This window comes from Rhincodon typus, chromosome 15, assembly GCF_021869965.1.
Source record: "Rhincodon typus isolate 14 chromosome 15, sRhiTyp1.1, whole genome shotgun sequence".
Classification (NCBI taxonomy): domain Eukaryota; kingdom Metazoa; phylum Chordata; class Chondrichthyes; order Orectolobiformes; family Rhincodontidae; genus Rhincodon; species Rhincodon typus.
Genome location: NC_063346.1, coordinates 57,256,931 through 57,271,603, shown reverse-complemented (window position 1 = coordinate 57,271,603; position 14,673 = coordinate 57,256,931). Strand labels below are relative to the sequence as shown.

The 14,673-nt window shown below is 44.1% G+C and overlaps 2 protein-coding genes across 3 annotated transcripts in view; both read right to left on the bottom strand.

The window, feature by feature from the left end:
* The window catches only part of vac14 (vac14 homolog (S. cerevisiae)), a 308,745-nt gene extending 294,520 nt beyond the window's left edge, over positions 1–14,225 (bottom strand). The window contains exon 1 of one of the 2 annotated variants that reach the window (XM_048605640.1): positions 14,053–14,225. In XM_048605640.1, the coding sequence (XP_048461597.1) occupies positions 14,053–14,156 (104 nt within the window). In that variant the 5' untranslated portion in view covers positions 14,157–14,225. The remainder of the gene's footprint in view (positions 1–14,052) is intronic. The other variant, XM_048605641.1, reaches the window with a different exon arrangement.
* LOC109911204 (protein MTSS 2-like) overlaps positions 1–14,673 on the bottom strand; it is a 1,013,245-nt gene that overhangs the window by 493,134 nt on the left and 505,438 nt on the right. The window lies entirely within an intron of this gene.

The window sequence follows — 14,673 nt, the reverse complement described above, 5'->3', positions numbered from 1 at the left end:
AATGGGATCAAAGGTTATGGGGAGAAAGCAGGATTAGGCTGTTGTGTAGGACGATCAGCTATGATCATGATGAATGACTGAGCAGGCTCGAAGGGCTGAACGGCCTCCTCCTGCTCCTATCTTCAATGCTATATGTTCTCACTGAATGGCAGGACAGGCTCCAGGTCCTGAATGGCTATATCCTGTTCCTTTCCTCCCACGTTTGTGGAACTTCAGCATACAAACAAAAACATTATTTCTGCTCTATCAGAAGAGCATCTTCAAGCTTGATTTAATGTTTTTATGGAAACATACCAAAGAATTTGTCTCAGCCACAATGTCAAGGTGATCCTTGATAAAATCCTTTACCAAGCTGCCCAAGTCAAGTTCCAGTCCACCCTCCATTAAGATCAATGGAGTAATCCTCCCAGATATGGAATGTTTCCTCTATTTGGGGAGATCTCTCTCACCTAAGGCTGATGTTGACGTGCAGATTCATCACCACATGCAGCATGTGTGTCACCTTTGGATGCCCGAGGACAAGAGTCTTCAATAATTATGACATCTGTGCTGAAACAAAGATCCTTGTATATAAAGCAGTCATCCTTCTGACTCTTGTATATGGCTCCAAAAGCTGTACTACGGATAGATGGTACTTCTCAAGGGCCTTGAGGTAGCATCAATGTTGCTTGGGACAGATTCTTTGCATCTGCTGGGAGGACAGGTGTATTAACATCACTGTCTTTGAAGTAGCCAACACCACCAGCATCGAAGCCAAGATCATCCGAATCCAACTCCCCTGGGCCGGCCATGTGCTTAGGATACCCAAGTTCTGACTGCCAAAGCAAATTTTCTCTTCCCAGCTTAAGGACAAAAGAACAAACAACGATACAGGCCCTTCGGCCCTCCAAGCCTGCACCAACACACTTCGCCTTTCCATATTAAAACTGTCTTCACTCGTAGGATCCCTATCCCTCTATTTCCTTCCTATTCATGTTTTTGTCCAGATGCATCTTGAATGTTGCTATTGTGTCTGCTTCCCTCATCTCCTCTGGCAACGCATTCCAGGCACTCCCCACCCTTTCTGTGAAAAACTTGTCTTGCACATCTCTTTTAAATTCCCCCTCTCACACCTCAAACCTGTGTCCCCTAGTAATTGACACCTCCACCCTGGGAAAAAGCCTCATACTTTCCACTCTATTCATGACATTCACAATCTTATAAACTTCTATCAGGTCACCCCTCAGCCTCCTGCGTTGCAGTGAAAACAAACCTAGTCTATCCAACCTTTCTTCGTAGCTAAAATCCCCCATACCAACATCCTGGTAAACCTTTTCTGTACGCTGTCTATAGCATTCCCATCCTTCTGATAGTGATTGTACAATATTCCAAGTTTGGCCTAACCAAATTTCTATAAAGCTGCGGCATAACTTGTCTATCCTTATAATCATGCCCCTTCCAATGAAGGCAAGCATGATATAAGCCTTTTTACTGCCTTATCCACCTGCACTGCCACCTTCAATGACCTGTGGGCCTGCACACCCAGATCCCTCTGCATATCAATACTCTTAAGGGTTCTGCCATTCACCGTGTAATTTCCACCTGTACTTGACTTTCCTCACATTTAGTCAGATTAAACTCCACCTGCCATTTTTCTGCCTATGCTTCCAACTGATCGAGAATCGCTGTATCTTTATCATTCACAAATTTACTAAATTAAACCAGCTACATTTTTCTCCAAATCATATATGTAGATCTCGAATAGTAGAGGCCCCAGCACTGATCCCTGTGGAACACCACTAGTCACAGCTTTCGATTCCGAAAAGCATCCTTCCACCACTACAGAGATAGTAGGAACTGCTGATGCTGGAGAATCCGAGACAACAAGGTGTAGAGCTGGATAAACACAGCAGGCCAAGCAGCATCAGAGGAGCAGGAAAGCTGACGTTTCGGGTCGAGACTCTTCTTCAGAAATGGGGGAGGGGAAGGGGATTCTGAAATAAATAGGGAGAAAGGAGGAGGCGGATAGAAGATGGATAGAGGAGAAGTTAGGTGGAGAGGAGACAGACAGGTCAAGGAGGCAGGGTTGGAGCCAGTAAAACTGAGTGTAGATGGGGGATTAGGGAGGGGATAGGTCGGTCCAGGGAGGACGGACAGGGCAAGGAGGCGGGATGAGGCTAGTAGGTAGGAGATGGGGGTGGGGCTAGAGGTGGGAGGAGTGGATAGGTGGGAGCACAGGTTAGGGAGGCGGGTACGAACTGGGCTGGTTTTGGGATTTAATTCCTTCACCTCCACCGCATCCACTCCCGAGATGAGGCATTCCACTCCCGGACATCCCAGATGTCCTTGTTTATCAAGGACCGCAACTTCCCCTTCACAGTGGTCGAAAACGCCCTCAACCATGTCTCTCGCATTTCCCGCAACTCATCCCTCATACCCCCTCCCCGCAATAATAACCAAAACAGAATCCCCTTCTTCCTCACGTACCACCCCACCAACCTCCGGATCCAACGCATCATCCTCCGACACTTCTGCCATCTGCAATCTGACCCCACTACCCAAGACATTTTTCCCTCCCCACTCTTATCTGCTTTCCGGAGGGACCACTCTCTCTGTGACTCCCTTGTCTGCTCCACACTCCCCTCCAGCCCCACCACCCCCGGCACTTTTCCCTGCAACCGCAGGAATTGCTACACCTGCCCCTACACCTCCCCCCTCATCCCCATCCCAGGCCCTAAGAAGACCTTCCACATTAAACAGATGTTCACCTGCACATCTGCTAATGTAGTATACTGTATCCACTGTTCCCGATGTGGCCTCCTCTACACTGGGGAAACCAAGCGGAGGCTTGGGGACCGCTTTGTGGAACACCTACGCTCGGTTCGCACCAAACAACTGCACCTCCCAGTCGTGAACCATTTCAACTCCCCCCCTCCCACTCCTTGGAGGACATGTCCATCCTGGGCCTCCTCCAGTGCCACAACGATGCCACCTGAAGGTTGCAGGAACAGCAACTCATATTCGCTTGGGAACCCTGCAGCCCAATGGTATTAATGTGGACTTCACAAGCTTCAAAATCTCCCCTCCTCCAACCACATCCCAAAACCAGCCCAGCTTGTACCCACCTCCTTAACCTGTCCTCCCACCTATCCACTCCTCCCACCTCTAGCCCCACCCCCATCTCCTACCTACTAGTCTCATCCCGCCTCCTTGACCTGTCCGTCCTCCCTGGACCGACCTATCCCCTCCCTAATCCCCCATCTACACTCAGTTTTACTGGCTCCAACCCTGCCTCCTTGACCTGTCTGTCTCCTCTCCACCTATCTTCTCCTTTATCCATCTTCTATCCACCTCCCCCTTTCTCCCTATTTATTTCAGAACCCCGTTCCCCTCCCCCATTTCTGAAGAAGAAGAGTCTCGACCCGAAACGTCAGCTTTCCTGCTCCTCTGATGCTGTTTGGCTTGCTGTGTTCATCCAGCTCTACACCTTGTTGTCTTTCTTCCACCACTACCCTCTGTCTCCTATGACTAAGTCAGTTCTGTATCCATCTTGTCAGCTCACCCCTGATACAATGTGACTTCACCTTTTGTACCATCTGCTATGAAGGTCCTTGTCAAAGGCTTTACTGAAGTCCATGTAGATAAAATCAACCGCTTTTCTCTCAATTATCTTCGTCACCTCCTCAAAAAACTTGATCAAGTTAGTGAGACACAACCTTCCCCACACAAAACCATGCTGTCTATCGCTAGTAAGTCCATTTGCTTCTAAATGCTTATAAATCTTGTCCCTAAGAAGCTTTTCCAATAATTTTCCTACCACTGACGTGAGGCTCAGAGGCCTGTAATTTCCTGGATTATCCCCGTTACCTTATTTTAAGCAATGGGACAACATTAGCCAGCCAATCTCCAGTCCTCTGGGACCTCAGCTGTGGCTAAAGAGGGTACAAAGTCGTCTGTCAGTGCTCCAACAATTTGTTCTCTTCCCTCCCTCAATACTCTGGGATGGACCCCATCAGGACCAGGGGACTTATCTATCTTAATACGTTTTAAGATGCAAAACATCTCTTCCTTTTTAATAGCAACTCGGCTTAGAGATTATCCTCCACCAATGCCTTCTCTTTGGAGAATACTGATACAAAGTATTTGTTTAAGACCTCCGTTACCTCTTCTGGCTCCACACATACTTTCCCTTCTTTGTCCTTGAGTGGGCCAACCCTTTCCCTGGATACCCTCGCTTTCTATATATGTATAAAAAGCCTTCGGTTGCTCCTTAATCCTGTTTACTAATGACTTTTCATGAACCCTTTTAGTCCTTCTAATTCCTTGCTTAAATTCTTTCCTACTTTCCTTATATTCTTCAAGGGCTTTGTCAGTTCCTATCCTCCTAGACATTATGTATGCTTCCTTTTTCTTTTTTGACCAAGGTCATAACAATCCTGGTCATCCAAGGTTCAAGTAACTTGCATACCTATCTTCCATTCTCGCATGAACATGCCGCTCCTGAACTCTTATCAACCACTGCTTGAAATACTCCCACACGTCCGATGTACATTTACCCTCAAACAGCCGCATCCAATCATCATTTTCCAGTTCCTGCCTAATATTGGTAAGGGAGGTACTTGAATGAGAGGAGGACAAAGGCAGTGTTTCAAAGACTCTCTGAAGGCTTGCCTCTAGAAACACAACACAGATGTCAACGCATGGGAGACCTTCATTCAGAAGGAACTGACTTGGAGGAAGCTCCTGAATGAAGAGACACAATTCTTCAAAAATCCCTGTCAGGAAGAGGAAGTACGGAAAATGAACCAAAGAAAGGAATGCCAAGATCTCAAGGCCAAAGACCAATTCCACCTCTTGGAAACACTTGCTGAACGTGTGGTTGGAAATGTGGATCTAGGATCAGGCTCATCTGCCTCACAAGGGCCTACAGAATCCATGACAATGACAGAATTTCCCAGGTATGCAGTCGTACTGGTTACTGAGTGATTGTTGACCATGACATTCTGGCAAATATGCATTTCACCTTTTAAGATCAATACCTTTTTTCCTGAGGAAGTATACAGAATTGAACGTAATTACTTAAAATGGGGGTCAACCAAAACTGGGCGCAAATGAAGTATCACTTCCTCAGTTTGAAGGTGTCTGAGTATAAGCGTCAAAACCCAACAGCCCTTCTGAGAATTACACCAAGAGTATTAAAACTTTGACCTTCATTGAAAGGGAGAGAATATGACAGAAACATACTATATTATGAAGAAAAGTGAATATTAAATGACTGCTTCCACTGCTTTTTGAACCTTGAACAAGAGGGGACAGGGGGTACAAGATCACAGAAGACGACAAGATTGCTGGATATTTGCAATGAGACAATTAAAATGGAACTGGATAATATTTGACAACAGATGATTTGGTGGAAGGACAAGATTGAGGACAGGAAGTAGTTTCAGGTTGATAGTTAGCACCAGCGTAAGCGCATTGTGTTTTCAAAATGTGCAGTATAAGTCTATAGCAGTGAAACAAGGTGTAATACTACAACCACTGACTCAACAATGTCTAGCATTTTCTTGGTTTTTGCAATTCAGCACGTTGACAGGGACATTAATTCAATAAACCAACTGGAAGTATTTCTCAAATAACGGCTTTAAAGGAAGATGTTTCCCTTAATGTATAGGAAACAACTACGGCACAGAGATGGAAGTACACAGCATAATCTTTTAAAGACAGTCTTAATTCAATTAGAAATTAACAGGTAAGATGACCTAGAAAAAGACCCCAGACAGCAGTTCAGATGCCAGATATTTCTATTAAAATAAAAATGGACCGAATATATATTAAGTGAATTCCGAAGAATCAGACTCAAAACTGTTATTCTTTTGAAAGATACTGCCAGATCTGCTGATTTTCCCAGCACTCTGCTATTATTTTAGATCTCCACATCCGCAGCATTTTGCTTTTATTATCACAGTAAGTGAACCTGCTCTCAGTGTTGTGAACCGCTTCACCGCTGGCTGAACTCAGCGAATTCCAAACATTCCCAAAGAAAGAAGATATCCACAAAAAAAAAAGGGAGTGGTTCAAAGGACTCAGAGGAATTTTGAACTGCATATGGATGAATAAACAGAAGTCAGCAATAGTTTGCTAAAGGCAAATTGTGTGTAGCAAATTTGACCATGTTCTTTGATGAAGTAACAGGAAGTTGATGTGGGTAGTGCATAGCGCCAACTTCACATGGACATCAAAGTTACTTGACCACATTACAGACCCATTAACAAAACTAAAGCTTGTGGGATTGAAAGTGACACAGTGTCAACATGAACACAAAATTGACTAAGGACAAAAAGGAGAGAGTAGTAGTGAATGGGTGCATTTCCAGACTGAAAGGATGTAAGCAGCAGTGATTCTTGGAGTGGGGAGGGGGCTTGAGTTTCAGGATTAGGATCGCTCGAATGTTTTTGTTTAACATCTTAATGATCTGGCTATTATATGCAGAGTTTCAAAGTTTGTGGATAATTCAAAAACTCAAACCAGAGAAATTGTAACAGGTTGCAGGAGAGCACAGACTGGCAAAGTAGGCAGAGGAAATTTAATGTAGAGCAGTGTCAAGTGATTCATTTTGATAAGAAAATTGTGGAATATAAATGAAGTGATACTGTATTTTTAAAGAGTGCAGGAAACAAGATACCTGGGGACAAATGTACATAAATCTTTGAAGGAACAATATAGGTTCAGGACGCTGTTAAAAAACATACCAGATCCTAGATGGTATTAAACAGGCATTGAATAAAAACCTTTTCAAACACTGGTTAAATTTAAATGTCTGAAGATGAAGATGGGCTATGGTGAGGAGTGAGGGAGTGACAGTACGTGAGCTGCTCCTTAGGAGGGCCAGCATGAAGATGATGGTTCAAATGGCCTTCTGTGCTGCTACAATTGTATAGCTTTGTTATTTAGAAAATAGAAGCAAACTATTCAGCCCATCAATTTCATGCTTGCTCTCCGTACAATCTCTTTCCTCCACTATATGCTCAGCCCTACAAACTTACTTCCCTCAAGTGCTCAGCTGGAGTCCTTTTGAAATCAATTGGTGTTTCCATTTCCATCATTCAGGTCATTTCTATTTTTAAACTTCCATTCCCTCTTTTTCTCTTTCCCAAAACCTTATATCAGCGCTTCCTCATCCCTGTACTATTGGCCAAATTTAATAGAGTTTCCTCATCTACATTATTCAAATTAGTCTCAACTGGACCATCCTGTTCAATTCTGTAGATAACAAGAGTCCACATACAGTATGTTCCTGTTAGGGTGAAGGGCAAGGCTGCTAGGAGTAGGGAATACTGGATGACTAGAGAAATTGAGGTCCTGGTCAAGAAAAAGAAGGAAGCATATGTCAGGTATAAACAGCAGAGATCGAGTGAATCCCTAGAAGCGTAATAAAGGCGGTAGGAGTATACTTAAGAGGGAAATCAGGAGGGCAAAAAGGGGACTAAGGCCAAAACAGTAACTAGGGAGAGAATAGGACCCCTTAAAGATCAGCAAGGCCACCTAAGTGTGGATCCGCAGGAGAGAGGGGAGATACTAAACAAGTATTTTGCATCAGTATTTACTGTGGAGAAGGATATAGAAGATAGAGAACGTGGGGAAATAAATAGTGACATCTTGAAAAATGTCCATATTACAGAGGTGGTGGTGTTGGACAGCTTAAAACACATAATAGGTGGATAAATTGTCACCAGCTTCTACAGATACACCATTGAAAGCATACTGTCCAGGTGCATAACGGCCTAGTATGGCAACTGCTCTGCCCAGGACCGCAAGAAACTACGGAATGTGGTGTGCACAGCCCAGACCATCACGGAAGCCAACCTTCCATCCGTGGACTCCATTTACATGGCCAACATCAAAGACCCATCACACCCCGGTAATGATCTCCCACAAGCTCTTCCATCAGGCAGAGATACAGAAGCCTGAACACGTGCACAAGCAGGTTCAGGAACAGCTTCTCTCCAGCCGTTGTCAGACTGCTGAATGGACTCTAGCCTCAAATAATGTAACCTGCAATGTAACCTGTATGCCTCCAAGTCTTTTTGATCTGTACATCCTTTGCTTGCTGTGATCTGCCTGTACCGCTGGTAAACAAAGATTTTCACTGTGTTTCAGTACATGCGACAATAAAATTAATCAAATCCCTGGGACCTGATCAGGTGTACTCTAGAACTCTGTGGGAAGCTAGGGAAGTGATTGCTGGGCCCCTTGCTGAGATATTTGTATCATCGATAGCCACAGGTGAGGTGCCAGAAGATTAGAGGTTGGCTAACGTGGTGCCACTATTTAAGAAAGGTGGTAAGGAAAAGCCAGGAAACCATAGACTGATGAGCCTGACATCAGTCGGGAGCAAGTTTTTGGAGGGAATCCTAATGGGCAGCGTTTACATGTATTTGGAAATACAAGGACTGATTAGGGATAGTCAACGTGGCTTTGTGTGTAGGAAATCGTGTCGCACTAACTTAACTGAGTTTTTTTGAAGAAGTAACAAAGAGGATTGACGAGGCAGAGCTGTGGACGTGATCTATATGGACTTCAGTAAGGCGTTTGACAAGGTTCCTCAGCAGAAACCGGTTAGCACGGTTAGATCACATGGAATACAAGAACCGGCTCGAAGGTAGAAGACAGAGGGTGGTGGTGGAGGGCTGCTTTTCAGTCTAGAGACCCGCGACCAGCAGTGTGCCACAAGGATCAGTGCTGGGTCCACTGCTTTTCATCATTTATATAAATGATGCATATGTGAACATAGGAGGAGGTATGGTTAGTAAGTTTTCAGATGAAACCAAAATTGGAGGTGTAATGCACAGCGAAGGTAGTTACCTCAGAGTACAACAGGACCTTGACCAGATGGGCCAATGGGTCAAGGAGTGGCAGATGGAGCTTAATTTAGATAAATGTGAGGTGTTGCATTTTGGAAAGGCAAATCATGGCAGGACTTATACACTTAATGGTAAGGCCCTGGGGAGTGTTGCTGAGCAGAGACCTTGGAGTGCAAGTTATTAGCTCCCTGAAGGTGGAGTCACAGGCAGACAGGACAGTGCAGGAGGCATTGGTATACTTGCCTTTACTGGTCAGTGCATTAAGTATAGGAGTTGAGGGGTCATTTTGCAGTTGTACAGAACATTGGTTAGGCCAGTATTGGAATACTGCGTGCAATTCCGGTCTCCCTGATATAGGAACGATGTTGTGAAACATGAAAGGGTTCAGAAAAGATTTACAAGGATGTTGTCAGGGTTGGAGGGTTTGAGCGATAGGGAGAGGATGAATAGGCTGGGGCTATTTTCCCTGGAGCGTTGGAGGCTGAGGGGTGACGTTATAGAGGTTTATAAAATCAAGAGGGGCATGGATAAGGTGAATGGACAAGGTCTTTTCCCCGAGTTGGGGAGTCCAAAGCTAGAGGGCATAGGTTTAAGCTAAGAGGGAAAGACTTCACACAGAGGGTGGTGCTTGTATGGAATGAGCTGCCAGAGGAACTGGTACAATTATGACATTTAAAAGGCATCTGGATGGGTACATGCATAGGAAGGGTTTAGAGGGATATGGGCCAAATGCTGGCAAATGGGACTAGTTTTATTTAGGATATCCAGCTGCATGGACAAGTTAGACCAAAGGGTCTGTTTCCATTTTGGGTACTTCTGTGACTCCGAGTGAGTGTTTCATTAGAATCTCAGAACCAGGTTCGGCTTCAGTGCACACGGTGGACCTTATAGGAATTGCCTCACTGACAGTAAAGCAGCCAAGAATTAGAACTGTTGTTGTGTAGCACTATTATTTATCATGCAATATTTGTATTTGTAGAAAGAAGGTTCAGTATGTATTTAAGCTACTCCACTCTTCAGCAGACAAGTTTAACAGCTTTAAGCAAACATAGCCCAAGGTTACTGACTCAACCATATAGTCTACAGAGTTCTTCAGATGCCAGGATCAGAATGGTGGATACTGGCTTGCTCCCTAATGCAAAGGCATTGAAAGCCATCATACTGTCCCAAAGGGAGACAACATACAGTGATGATTAAACCCGAACTGTGGGGATTGACATCCAGAAGTTACAAAACCCAGAGTCTAACATACCCTCTGCTTTCAGAGCGTTTCTCTTTAGATTCAGGCCGGAGTTAAACAAAAGAAATGGAAAAATTCATTCAAATTACTCCGACTGACAAATCTTAAAGGGCTATATGAGAACTGAACTATTGGATGTCATTGAGGAAGTTACGATGCCATTTAAAAGTTAGAAAATTAAAGGGGGAAGTTCAAACCTCTGAACTCACCTAGAATCAAGTATTTTAGAGAGTTTCTAAATGTCCCCCAGGTCTTACACTGGTAGGAGGGACTTAACCTATCACAATCCTCTCAATCAGACATGATATTTTGCTCCAATGACAGAATGGGATTAATATTATAATCATGGCACCAAATTATGTGACTGTAATGAACCATAAACAAGTGGTTGTCCCTCTCCTTCGGAGTAGCAATGTCTCAGTAAGAGATGACTGATGTCTAAGTAAGAGTAAGTGCAAGTCATGAGTATCCTCCTTTTAAAACAGAGTAGACAATTCAAAGGCAATGCACAGAGGGAAACCATTCAGCCCTTCGAATGGAGGAACAGACTCAATCAGATTATGAATGATGTCTTCATTCCATTTTCCGGACTTGGCTCTGCACTCCACTTTATCTTTCCCTAACAAAAATCTCAGTGTTGAAATATCCAATGGATCTGTGCAGCCTCAAGCCGGTTTTTGAAGGACCAGAGTTCCAGATTCCTTTTGAAACGTAGCTCTTTTCCTTACAGAGGATCCCTTGCAGAATTGGGACCTGCCATTTGTGGCTGGCAGGTCCAACCACGTTGGGCGGGTACTTTCATCGCTGCATCATATTGGTGCCGATGGCCACCAAATCTGAGGCAAATGCTTACATTTTTAAAAGGAGAATATTTTCCTGCTTCCTGGTCTGCGCGGTTGTGCTTTCTTAATTTAAAAGACGAAATGCTGTTACCAGCAACAAATAGGTACCTGTGAACTCAGCATCAGAACTAATTTAGCAGGCACAGTCATTTTATTGGCACCTTGCTGAAATACATTGACCACAGGAATGGTGGCATGGAGATTTGCAGGAGGCCCAGTGGTAATACATTTTCAGAAAAGTTACCACTGCAGGAATTAAGAGGATAGAAGATTCCAGTTTAATTTCACCGCTGACAAGCTCCAAGGTTATAGACAGACCTGACCCCAGCCCAACATCCTGCCTCCCAATTGCAATATGAACTCAAATACTTCAGCCCTATTTGCGATTTGTTCTCTAACCTCCTGAGTCTTCTTCCCTTTCAATTACCAAATCAGTGAAAAATGATATAAAATAAAAAAGTGACTCCGACAAAATAAATTGCAAGGAATCTCAACAAGCAATCCCGGCCCCATTGACCCTTCAAAGTCCTTTTTACTTGCATTTTGAGCTATTGCAGTTTGTAATATCTAGAGAATGCACAAAGATAAAAACCCGTGAGAACGTCAACACATTCAGATTACACTAACTTACACACTGGCCACAATAGCAGATGTAATGCAGTTCCTTCATTGTCAAGGGAGTCACTTCCCCATGCACAATGCAGCTGCACAAGGTGGCAGCTCACTACCTTCTTGGTGACAACTAAGGATGGGAGCCACACACATCCTGAGAATCAGTAAAAAGACAGCAATGAAAACCATCTTAGCACCCACCCCCCTCAAAAGCCAAATCTCTTCTAGAACCACATATTACTCCGAGCAACAGGTTATATTTACGTAATACTTTCAACACACAGCTTCCCACAGCAAATCACAAGAACCTCTTTGCAACAAAATTAGCCACTGAGCTGCGTCAGGTGATATTAAGCTTGGTCAAAAATAAAAGTTTAAGGAGTGCCTCAGAGGAAGAAATGGAGGTTTAGGGCCAAAGAAGATTAGGTAGGAAATTCTACAGCCTAAACAGCTGAAAGCAGAGTTAACTGGGTGGCATCAGGAAGTCAGTGCATTGCATTGATCTCTGTCTACAATTAGGAAAACAAGAATGGAATTAGCTGAGAGCAGTCCCATCCAGCAGTGGAGAGACATAGGAAAAGTATTGCATGTTCAACTGTGTTCAAGGCTGCAAAATGACACTGAGGGATAGTTTGTTGCAGTCAAAAAGGTTTTAATTTTTGACTTTGGTAAGAGCCATTTCCTAACTGGAGGTAGGGTGGAAACTTGCTTAGTGCGATACAAACAAGAATTCCTAATAAAGACAGGCACAAATCTGGGAGACAAAACATATTCAAGAACTTGGAAGAAGACAGGGAGGTTTAAGTTACAAGTTGTGTTTTGCAAGGATATGGGGAAGCAACGCAAGTGGTTTTGGAGAGAGGTGATGACAGCAGATTTAAAGGATGGGGTGCAGTATCTGAAGAGACCATTAACATCTGTAAACATGGGAGCCAGAAACACAGACAAGCGGTCAGCATTTTAGTTGAAATAGAGTCTGGAGAACAAGACGATGAACTTAAAGAGGGCATGGCATCTGGATAGGTACATGAATAGGAAGGGTTTAGAGGGATGAGGGCCAAATGTTGGTAAATGGGACTAGATTAATTTAGGATATGTGGTCGGCATGGACGAGTTGCACCAAAGTGTCTGTTTCCATGCTGTATGACTATGACTCTGAGGGGAGACAGAAGAGAAATTTTAAAAAAAGATAATGCTCAAAACTAGCACGAGTAGAAACCTTATAGGAAGTTACAGCTGGTGGGCTAAGGGAGGGAAAGCTGTAGCTGAATAGCTGATTTCAATTACTGGAATAAAAGTGCACAGACTCCTCACTCAGACTCTTATACACACGGTAAAAAGAGCAGGCACTGGTAGTTTACCAAAATAGTTACACTGTGGAAGAGAAGCTGGATGGCATCTTTGCCTTCAGGAATTACATCTTTGTATAGGGGTGGCTGTAATAAGGGAGCGCAGTCCAGCTAGATGTGTTAATGAATAACTAGTTATTCACTAACTCTATTTTCCTAGGACTTGAGGAGTGGGGATGAGGGGCGTATCAGGAGGCTTGAAGAGGACAGAAAAGATAGCTGTTCTGGTGAGGACAAGGACATTAAAGATAGTGATTTAGTGAATCAATAACTGTTGAGTTGACAAAATGAATTAAAGGCCAGAAGCTGGATAGTTTGTATGTTGAATCACCTTGGAGTGCAGGGTCATAGTTCCTTGAAAGTGGAGTCACAGGTAGATAGGATAGTGAAGACAGCGTTTGGTATGCTTGCCTTTATTGGCCAGCACATTGAGTTGGATTGTATTGTTGCAGCTGTACAGGATATTGGTTAGGCCACTTTTGGAATACTGCATGCAATTCTGGTCTCCTAGCTATAGGAGGGAGGTTGTGAAACGTGAAAGGGTTCAGAAAAGATTTACAAGGATGTTGCCAGAGTTGGAGGGTTTGAGCTATAGGGAGAGCTGGGGCATCAGACGCTGACAGGTGACGTTCTAGAGGTTTATAAAATTGCGAGAGGCATGGATAGAGTAAATAGAGATGGTCTTTTCCTTGGTAACAATATGGAGCTGGAGGAACACAGCAGGCCAGGCAACATCAGAGGAGCAGGAGAGCTGACATCCAAAACTAGAGGGCAGAGGTTTAAGGTGAGCCGGGAAAGATTTAAAAGGGATCTGACGGGCAACGTTTTCACTCAGAGGGTGGTGTGTGTATGGAATGAGCTGCCAGAGGAAGTGGAGGAGGGTGGTACAATTACAACATTTAAAAGGCATCTGGGTGGGTCTATGAGTAGGAAGGGTTTAGAGGGATATGGGCCAAATGCTGACAAATAGGACTACCTTTATTTTGGATATCTGGTCGGCATGGATGAGTTGGACCGAAGGATCTGTTTCCATGCTATACATCGCTATGACTCTAACTGAAGTAAAAGACAACTGAATTCAACCTTGGCAGCTGCATCAAAATATTGAATGCATTTTCCAAATACTATCCGTTCAAGGCCAAAACAGACAAGGTTAGCTTGAATCTTACTTCTCAATCTCCAGGGCAGCCACTTTTCTTTTCTCATAGAGCTTGTCATTGAGAGCTCGCACAATGTTGGAGGTGAGAGGAGCAAAGTCCTTCTCAGTGTTCATCCTGTCGATCGAGAACTTGCTGATACTTGATATTAACAGCTAAGGAAGAGAAAAACAAATACATTAATGCAAGATAAAGGACACACATCAATAGGAAGGCAGGCATGAAACAGGTACAAGTCAGGAGATGGGCAAATGTGATATACAGCTCAGAGAGACATGAATGGAATTCAAGAGAAATGGTGTTAAAACCATTGAGGGGACACGGCACTGAAGGAGTGGGGAGGTGTGATGAGGGAGCAGGGAGTTAACAAAGTAAGAGGAAGTAGTAGTAGGAAATAAGTCAGATGATAAGATCTAACCAGAGTGGGGACAGGGCAAAGTGGTGGAGGGTGGGGGTGTGAATTAGAGGAGAAGGGCCTGACAGAGGGGTCAGACAGGAATGGGGTGATCTGACATGAATGGGGTGAACTGACAGGTGGGGCTGAGAGGTCTGAGGGAATGGGTGTGCAAGGACTGGGGGTGCAGGGAGTGGGAGTGTCTGAGTGAGAGGGGAGAGGGGAGAGGGGAGAGGGGA